The 20,941-nt window shown below is 49.2% G+C and overlaps 1 protein-coding gene across 1 annotated transcript in view; it reads left to right on the top strand.

The window, feature by feature from the left end:
• Positions 1-20,941, top strand: part of SLC24A3 (solute carrier family 24 member 3) — a 155,339-nt gene that overhangs the window by 26,726 nt on the left and 107,672 nt on the right. The window contains exon 2 of the mRNA XM_034061044.1: positions 2,226-2,360. Within this exon, the coding sequence (XP_033916935.1) occupies positions 2,226-2,360 (135 nt within the window). The remainder of the gene's footprint in view (positions 1-2,225; positions 2,361-20,941) is intronic.

The raw sequence follows: 20,941 nt of genomic DNA, 5'->3' as shown, positions 1-20,941 counted from the left end.
CACACCTGCCTGCCTTGGGAGCATGGGAGCGTTGCTGCCCTTGGCCAGGCATTGCCTCCCCATTGGGGTGACAGGAGAGCTGCCACGGGCAGGACAGAGGTCTCAGGCTGCCCACCTCTCAATGGAATCAGTCAGAAAATCTAACAAAAGGGTTTGGAGCTGCAAAGAACTTTCCCCTTTATCCTTTATCTGAGACATTGCCGCTAGATCTGAATTTTCTGCTGCTCTTTGCTTGTGATCCCTCTCCAAAGTGCTGGTCAAAACAGGGAATAGCTCAGATTTAAAGGTGTTTTTGCAGCATCAGGCATTGGGTGCAGACTCCTGCCTCCATGGACCACTGGTGCTGTGAATTAATTCCCTGCATGGAGTAGAGCCGGTTGTTTCCCATTGTCCTCAAGATTCCATAGATGTTGGACAGACAGTTGCATGTTCTCAGTGGGCAGGACAGCCAGGCCCTGCCACAACACAGGAGACAGTCCATGGGCAGTACCAGTGATAGGTATGTGAAGAGCAGCTTCAGTAGCAACATCCTTGTGAGAAAGCCTGTGTTCTGCTTTGTGGGAAGATGGATGGGTGCATGGAAATCTCTCTCAAGTGCTGCTTGTTATTGCATGTGCTCAAGGTCTCTGCTGTGAGATAGCTGATTCAGGCTGTGTGCCTGCCTCAGGCAGATGCAAGAGAAGGGTTTATTTTCCTCCTTGAATCTCAACCTACATAGGATGCACAGGACTGACACATGAGCACATGCGTTCAGCTTGTGAGGCAGACATGGCATATCCAAGGCTGACCAGCCTTGTGCCAAGAACATCATGGAAATCAGCCAGCTGCTTTTGTTGACATAGCTAAAATAGTTTCACAGCACCACGGCAAAGCTGAAGTGGGAGTAAAGCAAAGAGCCAGGAGTGATGAGACAAAGTGGTGCGTTACCTTTTGTGGGGTTACTTGCTGTGTGCTTGTGCCTGAAACCAGGCTGTGCACTGGTCATGGAGCAGCTCCAGTGTGATGTGCTGAGCTGCTGCTGAGCACTGGGGTTGGTGTGCTGTGTCTTCACGTGTTATGTACAAACAGTGAGTTGACTTTCTGGTGTGTTTCTTGTCGAGCTCTCACTGCCTGCACTCTCTTCTCAATATTCACCCTTAAGTTCCTTGTGGCTTCTCCGCAGCAAAGTCCTGGTGCTAGCCACTTTCATCCTTCACTGGAGCCCACGATGTGCTATGTCAGACTCGTTATTTGGCTACCCTTTGCTCCATCCTTGCCTTCCAGATGGTGATTCTTGTTTCACTGGTTTGATGACCTGGGAATAGAGTTTTGGGGGTTTTCTTGGTATTCCCAATTAATCATGTGTAGCACTGAAGCTTCAGTAGTTCACAGCTGGTTTGCAGTCAGGTCTGGGGCTTGCTGGCAAAGAAACTGGGTGAGCAAAAGTCATATGGCTGGTGTTGGGAAGCCGAGAGGTCAGTCAGTATGCAAACACACTTGTTAGGAGGACAGGACATGGGGAAGAGCACACTTAACCCCTGGGTCTGAAACGGTTGACTCCTGGTTTATCCCTTTTCAGTGTTATATGAAGTACGTGCCCCTGATGTTTACAGATGTTTCTTAATGGCTGGGAGTAGGGAGAGCTCCTGCAGTGACTCGGAGGCACTCTCCAGCTTCATTTGGTTTGTGTTGGGTGGGGATAATGGCGTGGTTGGGCTTAGGAAGAGCCGGTTTGAGAATGCCAAACGTTTGTGTCCAGCGCTGTATTCTGAGGCCTCCTTCAGCAGCAGGTTGGATTGCAACCTAAACAGAAATGGCTTAAATGTTGTAGAAGCCTGTGCAAAATTCAGCAGCATTTTGCTGATGCTTAAGAGCGGTGAAATGCTACAGAAGTGCTAAGTTGAGGTGGTTTTGCTGTGTGTGGTGGTTTGTAGGGTTTTTGTTCTGTTTTATTTTGGTGTGTATCCAAAACAGCAGTGGTTCTGCAGTGTTAAACTGACTGAAGCCTACAGCTTCTCATGAAACCCCAGGTGCTCTTCTAGTATGAAACTGTGAAGTTGTGGTGGAATGAACCTGACTCCTGATGTTTCTGGGGCTAGCTGGGATGTGGAGCTAATGGCAGTGTGCCTTTCCAGAGGGATTGGAAACAGTGCTGTCTTTAACCCAAGGGATATGGGGTTTGAAATGCAAATGTTTTGGCTGCCTTCCCTCTGCAGTCTCATGTATCTGCTACTCTTTGGCTTTAGGTTATGATGCCCTGAGCTATTCTGTGGAAAGTAATGACAAATGGAGCGGGAGACAGCTACTGCAAACGAATGAGAACACGACTGATGTCCCAGAGGAAGGAGGGCAGCCCTATGTCAGAAATTGCACTGAACCAGGTAGGAATGACAGTTACTTCTGGCTCCTCAGTCTTACAGTTGTCTTTCTCACCTCCAGGTATCTGTGTTGCCATCACCTTTACTGCCACAAACTTGTACTTACTAATTTCTAAGTCAATAAACATGGATGTTGTTTTCCTTTTGTGCATGCACCATATGGGTACTGCAAATTCCATGAGCAGCCAGGGCTCAGAGGAGGACTTGCTGTCAGCTGGAATACAGGACAATGTTTAATACATACCAATAGCCAAGTGCTGAGATCATAAGCAGCATGTCTGCTGTGGGTTTTGCATAAACACTGCGTGCGGTTCTAGCAGTGGGATTTGCATAGTGACAATGTGTGTTTGTGGGATTATTACCTGAGAAATCAGGAGGTAGTCACATATTTAGTGCAAGAACCTCCATCAGCAGTGGGCTCAAAGGAACCCAGTCTTCTGTAGCTTGAGGTTGGGTTGATCTGCTGATGAAACATAGGGCTTAGTTTGCAGTGTGGCTTTTTCTTCAGGGAGGGACCCTAGCAGGGTTCTCATCATCATCCTGACTCCTTGTCCTGGCTTCAGCTTAAACAACAACACTCCTGTTTTCATGCAACTCGTGTCCCACTTCAGGGGTCTGCCTGCAGCTGGGGTTAAGGCACACTGGGGCTGGTATTCAGCTGTAGGAGAGGAGCTGATGTGCATTTGAACTTGCCTTCGCTGAGCCATGTGGGGTTCTTTGTCAGTGTTTTGTACTTATTCTGAAAGAGCCCCCTCTGTTTAGAGGGGTGTTTCCTGTTCCTTACTTAAAAGGAAAAATCACTGTTCAAAAATACTTTCTGTGGATGATAGAAAACAAGAATCAGGAGTCTTCAGTTTGCATCCAGTCAATTGCATTATTTTTATTTCTACCCAAATAGATGTCATCATAATAGATCATTATTAAAAGAGAAATCTTTATAAGGACTCCTCAGTCCTTTCTTTTCAAAGCAGAGCTCAGATGTTATTTCCTCACAGTTCAGGGAGAGAAGGGAAAGGTGTTCCTCTGCTCTTCAGGACTTATGTAGGTTACGTGTCCCAAGAGAAATTGCAGCAGATACAGTTCTTGCTGTGCTTCTCTGCCTATGATTTTTCCTCCAGTATAATCCTTAATAACAGTTCTGGACAGATGGATGATTATAATCTTTTTAGACAGAAAAAACAGTGCAGAAATTCTTCTTATTCCATTTTTCTTCTGTTTGCCTATTTCCCATAGAGTGCAGATCCAGTCTTACAGTCTCACATCAGCATCTATAGTAATCTTGGTCCATCAGCACCTGCTATGTCACCATCCTCATCAGCTCCTTCTGCTGCTTTCCCCAGATGAAGTGGCCTATAGGAAACATTTGGGATTTTATCTGTGGTGTGTGTGGGGGAGTTTCTCCCTCTTTTCCAGAGGAGAAAATGGTAATTATTGAGCACGTTGTGTAGCGTTCAGGAGAGAAGAGCACGTTGGTGAATTTCTGTTTGTAATCTGAATTGCCATGCCATTACAGCAGAATGCATTCTGTAACAGCAAACTGACTGAAGGTGCTGTGGCAAAGAAAACAAAAGCAACAAATTCAGGTCCCGTGTGTTGTTTTGTGGATTTCCTTTTGGACTGTTAGGGTAGTGGAAGTGTCAGTCATTAATGCTGGCGTGGGTGGCAGGCAGGAATGTTTGAGTTGTCTCTGTTGGGATGAGAGTGGGACACTGTCTGTGGAAGTTACCTGTTGACTTCAGTGAATTTCATGTCATTGCAGAACACTTCAGTCCTGCTGAAAAGCAAGTAAAGTGAGTACCAGAGCTGGTAGAAGCAATGCTGTAAATAGCATTGCTACGTTGTCTTGTTCTGAAGGTGTTGGTGCTTTACATGATAACTCCGCATGAGGAAGCAAAGTGTGTTTTGCTTTAGGAAGAGTTTCAGAATTTCCCATTTTTGCTGCAGCTCCGAATGGTGCCAGGTTTATGAATCGAGCACAAAATGGGTCATGAGCCCATACAGCTTCATCCTGCTGTTCTCCTTCCTAATGCTAAGAGTGAAACAGCCATTCAGGAGATGAAATATGATGGTGATGGAGCTGAGGTCATTCTAAGCTAACACAAGGTTGGCCACTGCCGCAGCAGGTTGTAATCATGGTCTGGTTTGTACTGGAGGGGACTCATGCAGTTCCAACCCCCTGCCATGGGCAGGGACACCTTTCACTAGAGCAGGTTAGAATGAGGAGACCTTCAGCATGGCTTCTAACAGCAGCTTTTGTGTTTAGAAGTGTAGAAAGGAGTAGGGTGGTTCAAATCAATGTATGGCTCTGACACTAATGATCGTTGCTGTTGATCAGAGCTGGTGGAAGGGTTGATTCCACAGGCTTCCAGGGCAGCAGTCTTTCCATGGGCAGGTTAGTGCTGGATGAGGCCCCCAATGGTGTTCAGCTCTGAAGTGACTATTGAAAGAGGCCAGAATGAGTGCAGCAGTGGAGAGGCATAAGAGCTCCCCAGGTGTGTCTGCGTTTGCCTTCTCCAAGTGCTTGCCTGTCCAGTGCTGCTCAGGGGAGTTGGGTCAGTCTGGCTACAATTGTGATGTTGCTGAGCACAACCCACCTGTGCTGTCACACAGCCCTCGGGTGCCTGTTGTTACTTGGGAATCAGCAGAGCTTAAACCTCCTCAGCATCCGCACAGGGCATGCACTCATGTGCGTTTGGCCTTCAGGTGCTTCTCCTTCCCTTTGATAAGTATTGGTAGGAAAACACCACCTGAAAAGATGGGGTCATTTTCCTGCTTAGTTCCAAAATCAAGTTGCATAAGCATCTATGGCTCAGCAGAAGTGAGTGTTTAAGAAAGCAGTTTCACCTCCTCTGTTGGGGAGGGAAATGAATGCCTCATTTTGAAGTGTTCTGTGGGGTTTTGCAGCCCTTGGCTTTTGCATCTGTTGGCAGTAAACATGTTTTTATGTGCTAAAGGAAAGATTCTTTCTCTGTAAATGCACGTGGATTGTCAGGGAGCCTGGCATCACGTTTCTGAACTGCTGGGCTTAGTTTCTACTGGTTTAGCCAGTGGGCTGTCTAGTGGCATGTAATCATCAGAACTGCTCCCAATGGCTTTGCCCCCTTTTCCTTTGAAGCATACATTGTAGAAATATCAGAGGGGTAAAATGGACTGAATGCAGCCTGAAGATTTTCTTTCCTGTGTTTTTTTTTGTCGTTGTTGGGTGTGTTTGGGGTGGTTTTTATCCCTGTGTAGTTTTGCACTCTGAAGCTGTTGTGGTTGCAGTGACAGTGTGGTCTTCTGGAGCAGGTACCTGCAAAGTACACTGCTCACTGTGTGCTGCGTGGCCCCAGTTCACTGATCCCTGCGGAGTTTGAGCCCTGCAACAGGGCTCTGGGAAATAAACCTGGCAAGGCTCAGTCTGCAGGGTGGCTGCTCCTGTCTTGGGATAGCAAGTGAGAGGTTTGCTTTCAGAAAGCTGTTGAACTTGGCTGGTGCAGTGCCGATGTGGTAACCTTCCTGCTCGCACCCTTGCCCGGTCAGCGCTGATGGAATTGGTGTTGTGCATCTGGCTTGGTTAAGGTGCAGCTCAGAGTGACTGGCTCCAGAAGCAGTTACAACCTGGTGCTTGGCTATGGGTGATGTGGGCAGAAAAGAGCACTCCCCAGACAGTCAGGGATGTAGCAAGGCATGGTGAGTGGATGAGATGAGATCCCAGCGTCAAAGGACTCCTGTCTTTGCAATTGTACTAGATGCTGTGGGATCCGAGTACCTGTCAGAGTGCTTTGAAGCATCAGCTTAAGCCTCACTGCTGTGTGCCCTGTTAGCAGAAAGAAGCTGAGGAATATTCATTGTATGCTCTGCCCTGCCCCTGTTGGCTGTATTTGGTTGTCTTGAGCACTCGTGGATGCAGAATGACAAAGCAGCCCCCTTTCTTTTCCAAAGAGCCTCTTGGTTCTTATCCCCTGTTGCCTTATTTTCCAGCCCTGTGCTCATATCTGCTTGATATTTGGTGTTGAGGGTGATGGAGACTTCTCCATGTCCATAGGTAACACAGACTTCTTGCCTCTTGGCCTTTGTACCTGGAGGTAAGGTGCCAGTCTTGGACTCTTTTCTAATCATCCTTCTGCTTGTTGCCTCTGTAAGATACAAGGAGTATCTTTACAAACATGGATTTTGCTTTAGTGGGGTGCAGATGGGATCCTGTTTTCTTGGGATGGGAAATAGGGACACACAGAAGACAAAATTCTTCTGGAGTTTCCCTGGAAAGATGCAGGAAGCAGCTGCTGCAGAGTGAGCAGAGCTGCTCCTGCTCCACTGCTGCTGAGGTCAGGCAGGCCTCCACCAGCAGAGTACAGTGTGCTCTGTGGAGGGTGATTCCTCCTCCCTTCTTTAACTCCTGTCTGAACCAAACTGCAATTAACCCCCCCCAGGCAAGCCAGAATCCAGCAGAACAGCCCCTTTCCCTCAAGCAAAATTAGGTTTTCTTAGCAAAATGAAAGTGAATGATTTGTGTTTGGGCAGTCACAAACCCTTGTTCCCACTTGTTGAAACGCTACAGAAACCAACTGCTGTAAGTTTAGTGACAAACTGTGCTCATGGAATATCACAGGGATGTTCTTCCTCCCTCTGCTGTGACAGCTGTGTGAATTTGGCAGGAGTTTGTTCAAGCTGCTGCTCCCACACTCTGCTCCTGTCTGTTGGGTGCTGCCTTCCATTCTCCCCCCTACAAGGGGAGGCTGGGCTGGGCTCAGGGTGTGATTCCTGTGGAGTGAGGGCTGAGAGGACTCCACCATCATCCACTTTCATGTTGTTTGCCCTCCTTGGTGCTTTGCAGACAAACCCTGTTCCTGGGTCTTGGGGTCTGCAGTGTGTTCTCCTGTGGTAACAGTGCAACCATGAGGTCTGGTGCTCTGGGAGCAGGGGTTACTCACAGTGATGCATTGTTGCTCTGGGAGGCTGACATCAGCTTCGGAACTAAGTGTTGTCTGTGCAGGCTGCCTGTCCCTGCGGTGGGTATGGGCTGCAGGGAGCCCGGGGGGGCAGCTGCTGGCCAGGACAGAGCTCTTCCCGGCCAAGCCTGCCTGCTTGGCTTGATGGGAGCATTGGGAATGGTTTTCCTGTTCACACGTGTTGGTCGTGGGCTGCACACAAAGGCAAGTGCAGGCAGTTACAGTGCTGGGCTGCAGTGCGTGTGCCCAGCTCCCCTCTCCTTAGCTCTGTGCTTGGTTGAGTTTTGGCAGCTGAAGCCTGTTTCTGGAGCCAAGTTCAGACCCAGTTGCAGTTGGGTCAGCAGAGACGTGCACACCGTGTCCCTGCTTTTTACACCCCATGTCCATGGTAGGACAAGTCTTCTTGGACACAGGGGACAGTGTGACTTGAGTTTGATCACTGGTGCTCTGGTCAGCCTGTGCCAGAGCAGTTGACCTGTGAAAGCTGTGAAGAGCTGCAAGGGATGCATAAAGATAACTTGAGCTGCTGGAAACTGCTCTGCTGCTTGGTTGTTCATGCAGTGGGGTTTTTGGAGGGTATTTACCACCTCTCTAATGCTTGAAATGCTTTCTCAGGCTCCAGGAACTCTCTGTACACGTTGGAGTAGTGTCACCTCTCTCAGTGCTCTCTGTCCACATCGGAGCAGTGTCACCTCTCTCAGTGCTCTCTGTCCACATCGGAGCAGTGTCACCTCTCTCAGTGCTCTCTGTACACATTGGAGCAGTGTCACCTCTCTCAGTGCTCTCTGTACACGTTGGAGCAGTGTCACCTCTCTCAGTGCTCTGTACACATTAGAGCAATGGCTCTGCTCTCAGTGCTTTCTGTACACACTGGAGCAATGGCTCTGCTCTCAGTGCTCTCTGTCCACATTGGAACAATGTCTCTGCTTTCGGTGCACTTGGAGGTTTTCTTTCTTTTTAGTTTATTTTTTCTTGCAATGAAATAGAATGAGAATTGATTTTCCTGCTTGGAGAAAGGTTTAATCCAGCTGGTGTCAGTGCCAGGGTCAGTGTGCCACCAAATGGGTGCTATTGGTGAGAACTTCAGTGACCGGCAGATCCTTGGACTTCGCAGGGAAGGATTATGCCAAGAAATGTTTTTAACAGGGAGGAGCCATTTACCCTTGCAGAAGCTGGCCAGGGGAGTGGAAAATCCAGCATCTCTTTCCCATTCAGAATGAGGAGGGTGTCTTTCTCAATAACACTGTGTCACGTGGAGGACACTACCAGGCACAACAAGAACAAATAAAGGAGGATAAGAAAGGATGACTATTCCTGCCTTTCCCAGGGAACATCCTCAAAAGCAATTTGTCTTATTTCAGCTTCTAGGACTAAGGTGATGTTTTAATGAGGTGTGGTGGTGGTTTAACAAAGTGGCCATCAGGTCGTGGAGGGGATCCTGCCCCTCTGCTGTGCTCTGGGGAGACCCCCCCCTGCAGCCCTGATCCAGCTCTGGGGCAGCAGCACAAGAGGGACCTGGAGCTGTTGGAGCGAGGCCAGAGGAGGCCGTGGAGCTGCTGCGAGGGCTGGGGCAGCTCTGCTCTGGAGCCAGGCTGAGAGAGCTGGGCTGGGGCAGCCTGGACAAGAGAAGGGGAGAGCTGAGAGCAGCTCCAGTGCCTAAAGGGGCTGCAGGAAAGCTGGAGAGGGGCTTGGGAATAGATCTGTGCCCAGTATTCCCAGGAAATGGTGTTTGGGGAAAGCTGGATGGCAGAGGAACAGAGCACTCTGCCCTCCCCTCTGCACCAGCCCTCAAAGGGCTCTGCTGTGGCTGACTGCATCCTTGGAACAGCAGCACTTGTGGCCCATGGTGAGGGCAGCAGCAGGAGGGTGATGCTGCTTGAGACTTGGGAAAGGAGCCTCACAGTGTCAGGGACTTGGGCACGTTAGGTGAGACTTTTGTCTTGATCAGGTCGGGCACTTTGAGGGTAAATTTACATTAGATCTGAGGCAGAAGCTGTTCCCTGGGAGGGTGCTGAGGCGCTGGCACAGGGTGCCCAGAGAAGCTGTGGCTGCCCCATCCCTGGCAGTGCTCAAGGCCAGGTTGGACACAGGGGCTTGGAGCAGCTGCTCCAGTGGAAGGGGTCCCTGCCCATGGCAGGGGTTGGAGCTGGAGGGGCTTAAAGGTCCCTTCCAACACAAACCACTCTGGGATTCTGTGACACCTGCTGGGTGATGGTGGTTGGTAAGTGGCAAGCAGGAGCCCTGGGATGCCAGATGTTCTCACACGTTGTGCTGATGCAGCGATGCACATGAGTGGGCTGAGAGCTGCAGTCCTGCCCTTCCTACCACTGCGAGGGGCTGCAGTGCAGTAGTGGAATGGTCACCCCCAGGAGCCTCACAGTGCCCCTGGCATCTGGGCTGGCTGTGGGCATGTGTACACATGTGCACACATGGTGCTCCTTGGCTGCAGTGTCAGAACATCCACCCCAGTCTCATTGGCACTGTGGAGCCCCTCGCTCTGGCCTTGCTTTGTGACTTGGACTTGCTGCTCTATTTGTAGCCATGCTTGGCTGCTCTGGTGGTGAAGCTGAGCGAGGCACATGGTTGAGTCAGCCTCGGCACTGGGTTGTGGCTGTGCCGTCGGTTTGCTGGGGGTTGCTTTTGGGCTCTGGGGGTGCTGGGTGGTAGAGCTCTCTTTGAAATGAGAGGTGGTCACGGGTACTTTCTTGTGAGACTTTAGTCAGCAGCAGCCCAAGCATCACTCAGTGACACTGGTATATAGGTGACTGTACCTTGACCACAGGTTAAAGGGGAAGGTTGGAGCAATTGTTTTTTGCTGGGTATTTGAAGTCTCTGAACTAATCTCCAAATTGTGCAATTCCCTGGAAAATGGAGCTCCCTATGCACATGCAGGAGGCCTGTAGGTTTCTTTTTGCTGAAATTCTGCCAGTATTCCCATGTAGTTATGTGTGTGACTTCAGGAGCCGAAGATCATAGAATTACAGAGTGGTTTGGGTTAGAAAGGACCTTAAGGTCATCCAGTTCCAACCCCCTGCCGTGGGCAGGAATGCCTCACACTAAACCATGTTACCCAAAGCTCTGTCCAACCTGGCCTTGAGCACTGCCAGGGATGGGGCAGCCACAGCTTCTCTGGGCACCCTGTGCCAGCGCCTCAGCACCCTCACAGGGAACAGCTTCTGCCTTATATCTAACCTGAACTTCCCTTGTTTCAGTTTGAACCCATCACCCCTTGTCCTGTCACTACAGTCAGAGTAGTCAAGAGTCCCTCTCCAGCATCCTTGTAGCCCCCTTCAGACACTGGAAGCTGCTCTGGGGTCTCTGTGCAGCTTCTCTTCTCCAGGCTGAAGAGCCCCAAGGTTCTCAGCCTGTTTTTGTATGGAGAAAAGTAATACAAGCTCTGTGATTAAAATCAAGTGGTGGCAGTGCTCTTTCCCAGTTTATCCTCAGTGTGTTCTCTTGCATTGATGAAACAAAACAATCAGAGAAGGGAGGGGAGCTGAGTGAGAAAACAACAAAGTAAAACCCAGATCCCAAACCCTGCATCACCTCTATGGTCTGTAGGCAGAGGAAGGGTGATCAGGTCCTGTGAACCCATAGTGCCCTCATCAGAAAGCTGCTGTTTGTTTTTGCAAAATACATCATTGCACGGGTATCAAGCCACTGTAGTTAAACTACTGCTTGTTCAAATAGAAAAGAAACTCATTAGACCCATTAGCTCCTGGGTTATGAGTACTCAGCCTCCAGCCCTTGGCATCGCAATGTGGCCAAGATGTGCCCTGGTAGTCTGCAAAATCTCACCTACTGGGACTCATTTGCTTAATTGGTGATACTTGTGACTAGTGTGTTCCCATTGTAATTGCTTCTGTTGGAAATCACTATTGTCATATGCTGCTATGCAGTAGAGGCATTGCAGAGTGTTTATGGAAGATGTGTATGTCCTGCTGGGTATTCAGTGAAGAACACCAAGGGAAAATTGACTGTTGTTACCCAAGAAGAATGTTAATAGTCTTGAGAAATAATGACAAGAGAAAAAGTAATAATCCTGTAGAGGACACGGAACAGATCTTAACCTGTGCACCTGCTGCTACCAGAGGCACAGGAGGACAGCATTGGTGAGCCAGGCAGAAGCACAACCCAGTTTGCATGGTAGCTCTTCCTAGCATCCCAGTTATCTAGTTGGTGTTCTGCTGTAGGCTGCCGATGAGCTTTACTGACCAAACCTGAAATAGGGAATGCTGGACATGGGTTTGCCGGCCAGGGGAATTTAGCAGTAACAGTGGTGGGAGCACACAGGTGCAGTACCCCCATAGTTCAGGTTCACATCTGATACCTTGAAGAGATTGTTCAGTGCAGGTCATTTCTTACTGCTTCAACCCTTGGTTCCTCTTTTCATCCCTGTCCCTCCAGCTCCACAGCCAAGTGGATTTGCCAAAACCTAAACCTTAGCTTCTTGTATCTCAGTGTTTTGCTAATGTTAGGCTGCTTAGTTATTTCATGTTTGAAGTACTATGCAAGGGCTTAGGAGAGAGAGGTGCTCAGCTGTGGACTATGCAAGATAGGCATAGATAGGGCTATGGCTTCTGATCTCTCTTTCTAGTCTTCATTAGGCTGTAATGAAGAGACCCACCTGCAACCTGCTAGTGACCATTTAATGACCTGTTCTCTAGGGATGGCTGATCCGGCAGCCTTTGGCTGGGGGTAACTGTTGTCTAGATTTGAAATACTGACTGGTGCTACTGCTCGTGGTGAGAAAGCTTTGCCTTATACAGGCTTATACTAAAGATCTATGAGACTGGTAACTTGAGCATGGCAGTGCAGGCACTGGGCTGCATCACTGCTGGGAGGGAAGGGATGCACAGCCGCAGAGGGAGGAATCGGGCATGGAGGGGATGTGTCACTGAACACTCATGGTTGCTCTGCATGGAGAGCAGGGGCAGGAGGGCACCATGCTGGCATGCTTGTTCCTCTGCTGAAGGGACATGGAGCTGTACCTACAGGAGCAGCTTCTCATCCCTCTCAAAGATCAAAACACCCTCGTGGCCATCCTTGGAGTGAAGCCTCTGGTGACCGAGGGCCCACACACTGAAGCATGCTGCCTGTGGGTATCCTGGTCATGGACTGCTCTGGAGTGTGCTGAGAGCTTGGAATTGGTTTTGCTGTTTTGTGGGCTTGACAAACAGGTTAAAAATAGACCTGGAGAGTGCTTACCTGATGTGAAGCTGCTCTCTTTTATCCCTGTCTTAAGCTCTTTTCAAAACCAGTGATCAGTCTGGATAAAACACAGGTTTTGAGCTATGAGCCTGTGGGGTTCCAGTCTTATTTGATGGAGTGGCCACAGTAAAAATAAATGTAGTTTTAAGAAGAAAGGAAAAATGAGGTAGAGCACAGCCCTTTTGCATTGGAACTCAGATATTTCCTGAGCCAGCTGATGGATTGTGTTTGCACAAATACTTCATGGAGGACAAACCATTTTTCAGCTTCCTCATCTCTAAAGAAGCTGCTACTTTATCTCTGGGAAAGAGGCAGGTAGAAAATATCAGCATTCTTCAGCACAAAGGGGGAAAATACTTTCCTAAGTACATCATCAACCAGTAACTGCATTTACTGGAGCAAGAATCCATCTTGAGAGGAACGGCAGCGGATGGAGGGACCTTGTGTCCCTTTATCTTTTCCTCTCTGAGGTGACTTCAAAATGCACAGAAATTTCCTCAGTTTTATTTTCCTGGGGTTTTTTTTTTGGTTGATTGGTTGCAGCTTGGGCTGCTCCTTTGGTTATATTGTGTTGTGGAAAAGGTGGAGGAGAGGTTTATGACACTGAAAAGGAACAAGTGCTTCTAAATATTTGCATTTAAAGGGTGTTAAGAAGCAGCACAGGACTTGAGACATGAATAGGTATCTTTCTGAATGGGGTTTTACTTCTCTGACACCTGAGGATGACAGGCAGCTGGAGTGCATTGCGTCGCTCTAGTAGTTTGAGAAGTCTTCTGTGAAGCCTAAGAACTGAATCTCTAAGGAGAAGGTGGACAAGATGTTGAGTCAGGCTTTCTTCTTTGGAAGGGAATACTGAGTAGGACCTGGATGATCTTAAGGTCCTTTCCAACCCTAACTAGTCTATGATTCTATGACTGTTGTAGGTCTTTGGGTTGGCAGCTGGGAAGAACCACTGTGGGCCTCCAGTGATGCAGGTCCATGCCCGTGGTGGCCTCTTGTCCTGCCCATATGCCGCAGGCTCCCTGGGTCCTCTCTGTGCCTTGGTGGCTGGCTGGCAGCATGGGCCACAGTCAGGCTGTGCTGATGCACACTCTAAGGAGTTAGTACCAGGTAAAACCTGTACATTTCAAGTGATTGTGTTCATGTTCTGGACTGTCTGAGGGTGCTGAGGCGCTGGCACAGGGTGCCCAGAGAAGCTGTGGCTGCCCCATCCCTGGCAGTGCTCAAGGCCAGGTTGGACACAGGGGATTGGAGCAGCTGCTCCAGTGGAAGGGGTCCCTGCCTGTGGCAGGGGTTGGAACTGGAGGAGCTTCAAGGTCCCTTCAACCCAAACTGGGATTCAGTGATGCTCCTGATCAAATCAGTGACTGATGCTTACTTGGCAGATATGAGCTGCTCAACGCAGTGTGGCCTCAGAACATTACTGAAGTACAAATAACGGCTCACAGCTATAGTAAAAGTAAATGTATACCAGATGTAGATGTTCTAGATTGGCCAGATACCAGGATAGTTGATTTTTTTACACACCTGAATTATTATTCTGTCATGGTAAATGCAAATTGTCCACTTAAGCATTTAAAAATATATTGCTGTGGTTTTGTGAATGTCACAATTCTCCCCAGCATCCTCTTCCCACCAAGGCCCTATTCTGTGAACATGCTTCCCGCAGGGTTTTGTTGTGCTGCTGGTTTTCCCCAGTGAGTGACACTGCCTTTTAAACCATTCTGGAGTTCAGAACAGATGGAAGCTCTGCCAGGGCTGCAGAAGCCTGCAAGCCATGGCTGGGCTGCAGCAGGAGCACAGAGCTGGGGACAGGGCTTCCGAATCTCTTCTGTCTCCTGACAGTATGAAGAGATGAAGTTGTCCACCCGGGGGCAGACTCTGGGCAGATCTTTAGGTGGTGTGTGACGGGCTCTGCTGGCTTACATCAAGTGATGGTTTAGCCCTTGATGACACAAAGTGCTCAACATCCATTTGTGCAGGTAGGACAGTCCCTTGTGCGGAACTGGAGCAAGGAGGGTTTTCTGTAGGACCACAGCCAGGTATCCTGTGCCACCACATTGTTTCCCCCTTCCTAAAGCAGGGGAGGGATGTGGCAGCAGCATCTGCAGCTCCAGCACTTGGTGCCTTTGGGCTTCGCAGGTGTGTGGGGGTTTTGTGTGTATCCAGCTGATCCTGCTCTGTCTGTCACAAGCCCAAAGCACCGAGGGGAAGTGGCTGGGCCTTGGTGCGCTTTGGCATCTTGTAGGTGTATTTTGCTCCTAGTCTCAGTGGCCCTGTGTACCTTCCTAGTCTCAGTGGTCTGCTTAACCTGTGTACCTTCCTAGTCTCAGTGGTCTGCTTAACCTGTGTACCTTCCTAGTCTCGGTGGTCTGCTTAACCTGTGTACCTTCCAGCAGCCCATAGAATCACAGAATCAGTAAAGGTTGGAACAGACCTTTAAGCTCATCCAGGCCAACTGTTCCCCAGCACTGCCAAGGCACTGCCCATGGCACTGAGAGCCGTGTGTGTGAACACTTCCAGGGACAGTGATTCCACCACTTCCTCCAGCCTATTGCAGAGCTCCTCCATTTGATCCCTGTGGCGGTTCAGGATGATGTCTGACGTGCAGGACTGTGTTGGCTTTCAGCCTTGTCAGAACAAACTCACTCTTGTAGTTGTGCAGTACCCTAAAACCAGCCCAAATATCACGGCAGAGGCAGACATTGCTGGTGTGAGGTTAGGGGCTGAAACCCAAGATCGGCCGTTCTGACACCCCTGCTTTCACTGCAGCCCGCAGTGGTGTGGCCATCCTGGCATTGCCTCCAGGGTGCCCCACACTGATTGGGGTGGCTTTAAAATGAAAGGAAAATGTTTGATTGTTAAAATGTTTGCCCATGGAAGCTGTGAATGCTCCATCCCTGGCAGTGTTCAAGGCCAGGTTGGACAGAGCCTTGGGTGATATGGTTTAGTGTGAGGTGTCCCTGCCCATGGCAGGGGGGTTGGAACTGGATGATCTTAAGGTCCTTTCCAACCCTAACTATTCCATGTTTCTATGAGAAACAAATGTTGCAGTTGTGATCCCAAGGGATTTGGGAATGGGGTCATTGGTTTGTGCCTGTAACATCCACTGTCCCTGGGATGGGCAATGTGCTTCCTCTTCCCGTTAAAAATGTTACATATGGTTATGTAACTTGAATTGCAATCTTCAGATGATATTGGTTTGTCAATGGTTTAAACCCTCTAATTCTGATTCAGGTTACAGAGGGTTAGATACTCCAGCTTCAGCACACCTCCAATAGTCTGCTTTGATGTTTCCTGTTCCTGTGACTTGTCTTTGTTCAAAGTTTCTGATTAAAGCACATGGAGGATGGTATCTTTTCTAACCAAAATAATGGGTTTTGCTTAGAGTCCAGAGGAGCAAGGCAGTTGACATGGACAGGGTGAAAAAGGGCTATTGGAGAAGTATTTGATGGTTTATAAGCCATGGAAAAGGAAAGTCTGGGATTGAAATGGAAATTGAGTCCTAGCTGTAGCAGGTTCTCTAGCTCAGGTGATTTTGTGAGGGCTTATGCTATTTTAAAGGGTGACTTCAGTGAGCATGTGTTGAAATAGAAAATGCTTTAGGGATTCTCAGGTTTTGTGAGGTTCTGCATGGCTTGGAGACTTGTCTGTTGGATTTGAAGGGCACTGGCTGTGGGAGGCGCTGCCTTTTACTTGTACTTTAAACTTGGGAATAGAAAACCTCGGTGGTCTATGATGCGGGCTGTGCTGTCGCTGTAGTTCCCATCTCCTGGGCCAGGCTCTATGTTAACCTTCACTCTGCCCCTTCCCTGTGCCTGCAGCACACTTGTGTTACTGCTGCAGGTGAATGGGCACCTTCCCCATCCCTGGCAGTGTTCAAGGCCAGGTTGGATGGGGCTTGGAGCAGCTGCTCTAGTGGAAGGTGTCCCTGCCCATGGCAGGGGTTGGAACTGGATGCGTTTTAAGGTCGCTTCAACCCAAACCAGGCTGGGGTATGATATGGTTAAAGAATGGCAGTGCTGAGTGGCTTCTTGTTTAATGCACAACCACTGCCAAGGTGCAGGAGGTGGTGTTGGAGGGGTTGCCTGTTTGCATGGCCACCACAGCCGGGCTTCCATCGAAGGGACCTTGCTTTGCTGTGCCAGCCAGGCTGGTGGTGGGCTTGTGCAGGAGCAGCTCTCCTGCCATGACCCCTTCTACTATTAACAGGCCTTTCAAGGAGCCTTCACAACATGAGTTTGGTCTTATTTTAAAGCCTCTTTGTGCTGCCAGAAGGGTAGAAGGAATAAGCCTGATAATGAAGAAAATCAGGCAAATGGTTGTAGGCTCATGCTTTATGGTTTGGTGTGTCTGTGGTGCTTTGCAGGTTTAAGGTGGATGTGCAAACAAGGGCCTCAAGCCTTGATTTAGATTTCAGTGCCTTCAGGGGTGAAAGCTGATGTAACTCCAAGATCTGTCCCAGGACAAGTCTTTATATTAGAGTTTCTGGTTTAAGTTTGTTATTTTTGAGCTAATACTGTTAAAGAAGAAAAATAACATCTGGCCCTATGTTACAAACGGGATTTTTGTTGCTTGTTTTTCAGTTCTTGCCAGTAGTGAGTATTTAAAAATCAAAGGTCCAGATTTTCCACTGATGTAAATTATTTCTGGATCCATTGACTTCACAGAGCTTACACTGGTTTTAAATGACCAAGGATCTCATACAACATCCTGAGTCAAGATTTAATGCAGTCAGGATGGAGTCTTTATCATCTGTCATTTGCATTTTAAGTAGTGCTTAATTGTATAGCTTTTATACACAGGCACGTGCATAAACTTACTTATGCACAGAGTAATGGATTTATATATTAATGCCAAAGCAGTTTAATTGAGTGCGCAGCAGTGGGTAAAATAAAAGTATTTAATTAAAATGGATTTCTTTTTTTCCATGGACTGCATAAAGAATTTTCCAGATTAGATGTTGGTTACCCACATGTGTGAGCTCCTTGTGATTTCCTTGCTGTTCCCATTAGGAGATGGAAGGGGGGTTATTTATCATCCCTGGCAGTGCTCAAGGCCAGGTTGGACACAGGGGCTTGGAGCAGCTGCTCCAGTGGAAGGGGTCCCTGCCCGTGGCAGGGGTTGGAGCTGGAGGAGCTTCAAGGTCCCTTCAACACAAACCAGGCTGGGGTTCTGTGGTTTTCTTTCTTGGCTCTCTGGCAGAAGGGTGAGTGGCTCTTTTGGTGCTTGCTGGTGGGGGGTGAGCAGAGGGTAAGGAAGAGAGCTCCCACTTCGGGCCAGGCTCTCCAGGAAGATTTGTGTTCAGGATGGAATCGAGGTCTTTTGTGCTAGCTGTGATAAAATCACTCGGGAAGAGAAATCCCCTGTGCTGCTCTCCCTGCATCCATAGTCACTAAAGCAAGTGGTTGGAGATGTGGCTGCAGTTTGCAGCATGGGAAGCCTCTCTGCGTTTCATGTTTGCTCAAAGTTCATGGGAGGTTTTCAGGTTTGGTTTTTTTTTTTTTATTTCTATCCCAAATTTCCATACTTTAGGAGACTGTCAAATATCCTGGAATTTCAGGGTAGTGTCTGAAGGCCAGAAGGTACTGGTACTTCTGTGACACGAGCAGCACTTCTGAAGTCATCTGCACAGCAGTGGTTGTGCATCTTGCTGGAGGAAAGAACATACACTTACACACATATACAGGTGAATCCCAGAATCCCAGAGTGGTTTGAGTTGGAAGGGACCTTAAAGCTCATCCAGTCCTAACCCCTGCCACGGGCAGGGACCCCTTCCACTGGAGCAGCTGCTCCAAGCCCCTGTGTCCAACCTGGCCTTGAGCACTGCCAGGGATGGGGCAGCCACAGCTTCTCTGGGCACCCTGTGCCAGCGCCTCAGCAGCCTCACAGGGAACAGCTTCTGCCTCAGAGCTCAGCTCAGGCTCCCCTGTTCTGGCAGGTTCAAGCCATTCCCCTTGGCCTGGCCCTACAGGACCTTGTCCCAAGCCCCTCTCCAGGTTTCTTGAGGTCCTCTTTAGGTGTTGGAAGACCCTGAGCCTTTATCTGTATGCATAAAAAGAGAGATGAGATTAAAAAAGAGCAGTTGTGACCAGTGTATGTGTAACCCAAGATAATCCTGAGCCTGCATCCTGATGAATACAGAGCTCAGGGTCCTGCTGATGGACAGACAGGTGCTGACTGCCTGAATGACTTCTTATTAGCACTCATTAATAGTCTGACTGGAGAGTTAGCTTCTGTGCTGATGACTGACTTCCAAGTGACCTGAGCACTGTGATACTCTGTCCTTCTGTGCAGCTGGACAAGCTCACCATGTCCTGGCTTAGTGACATTATGTGCTGAAGCCTCTTGGTAATTACCCACCACACCAGCTTCATCTCCTCAAGGGCTGTTATTAGTCATGAGCAGAGATGCAGTCTTCCCATCACTTAATGGATGGGAGAAGAAAAGGAAAGGAGGAGGTGATAATTGTTTTGTGTTAAAACAGGGATAATTACTGCTATAGACTTTCGATAGAAAACAAAGCAGCCATTCATTATTCATCCTCACAGCTCAAGTGTGCATGGGCAGAGTGGGTTCAGGGCTTCCCTTGGGCTGGGCTGTAGTGGGGCAGTTGCTGGAGCCTGCGCAGAGCCCCGTTGGCAGATGGCTCCCTCAGGAGGATGCTGTCCTGAGCTCTGTCAGGGCAGATGCCACCAGCCCTGCTGCTCCATCAAACCCAGCCTGTGTGTGAGCCACATGCCTTGTGGGACCCCTGCCTGTGCTCCTGACAAACCCCTGCGGCAGCACCTCTGAAGAGGGCTCTGTGCTAGGAGAGGTCTGGTCAGGCTGCAGGTCTGTCTAACGCTGTCTTCTGGCTCCATCTCTGCTTGGTGCCACGCTTGTGGGGCAGAATGCCAGGATAGTGTGAGATGTATTTCCCACTGTGATTTGGGTCAATGGGCTGAGTGCTGCTCCCCTGGCGTACTCTTCCATCTCCCTGTAATATGCAGTGTGAGAAGTCCGTGGCTGGTTTCTCTGTATGAAGTAGCTCATTGTGCTTTATGTTCTCTGGGTATTTTCTGAGCCCTGTGTGAGCCTTTGGCACCTGCAGCCCTGTATGACCAGAGCTCTGCTACTGACCTGTGCCTGTTGTAAGGATGTCTCTCTGGCAGGGGGATAAGGAAGGAAATAAACCCAGGTTTGCTGTGTGGAGGTATCAGCTGGCAGAGCTGGGCTCACACAACAAGCAGGACTGAGGGTGTTCTCTAGGGCAGTGGGTTGCTGTGAGGACCCTGGGTGAGGCTGGATGCAGGGATGCAGCAGCTTTCTGGTAGCCATAGTAACCATCAGAGGTGTGTGATAACTGCCCTGGACCGACAGGCATGAAAATGAGTGTGGCTTTAAGGCCAGACAGTGAACTAGCCCACAGTAATTCAGGTGAACCAGGCAGATGTGAGTAGCACCCCATGGTGCCTGGTGGAGATGCCCAGATGCCTGTGTTGCCAGGGGTATTTCTGGCACACCCTGGGGTGCCTCCACCGCAGGCACTTGTGTCCAGATTGATGGACACCCATGGATCAATGACTGGGGGGTGTCCTTTCTTGTTGCCTCTCACAGATCTGTTGAATTCCTCCTTGAAATTGTCCTTGTGTGGCTCAGCAGTCCCTGCTCTGCAGGCAAGGCTCTTGGTGCTCATCTTCCCCCATTGAGATGGGATGGTAGGGCTGGGTTTGTCTCTGCTCCTTCCTGGAGCAAGGTCTGGGAGGATGTGTCTCCAGCAGCACTGGGGTCTGCAAACACCCCTCAAAGGTTGGGGGTGGCCATGGGGTCAGCAATGCTCAGAAGAGCCATGGGCAAGGGAGTGCAAATAAGCAAATGCCACTACATAAGCTTTATCTTAAAGTGAGATTGTGGAAACCTGGTGAGTCTGAGGCTCTTGTGGGTAGTGCTGAGCCTGTCCCCTTCCCAGTACCCAGGGTTACAGATTTAACCAGGATGCAGGAGCTCACAAATGCTTGGACTGGGCAATGTAAAGTTATACTGAGCCACCGCTGCTCAAGTGCTGGGGGAAGCTGCAGTGGGGAGATGGAGTCTCCATGCTTGAGTTAAAAGGATGTTATGTTCTGCTCCTGCTTGGGTTTCTCCTCTGGATGTGTCTCTCCACTCCCTTTTTCTTTTTCCTAAAAAAATTCCAAGTGAAACTGTTGTTTGAAGCCAGCACATCTCCTGCTCTGTCTCCATGCACAAAGCATGGGGATTGAACCACTCTCTGCTGGAAAAGACTTTCAGAGGTATTGAACTTACCTTTGGCACAGGATGAATGAGCAGGTTAGCATGCAGGAGGGTGAGAAGAGGGCCCAGCAACCCACCACTGAGTTATGTGTCTGTTGTTGCTGATCACTGTGCTGTCAAATACCCTTGAACCTCTTGGTGGTGTCTGGGGATTGCTGCCTAGGACCT

This window comes from Melopsittacus undulatus, chromosome 3 (genome assembly GCF_012275295.1).
Source record: "Melopsittacus undulatus isolate bMelUnd1 chromosome 3, bMelUnd1.mat.Z, whole genome shotgun sequence".
Taxonomy (NCBI): domain Eukaryota; kingdom Metazoa; phylum Chordata; class Aves; order Psittaciformes; family Psittaculidae; genus Melopsittacus; species Melopsittacus undulatus.
The sequence above is the reverse complement of the archived record's forward strand: the minus strand, read 5'-3'. Positions and strand labels throughout refer to the sequence as shown.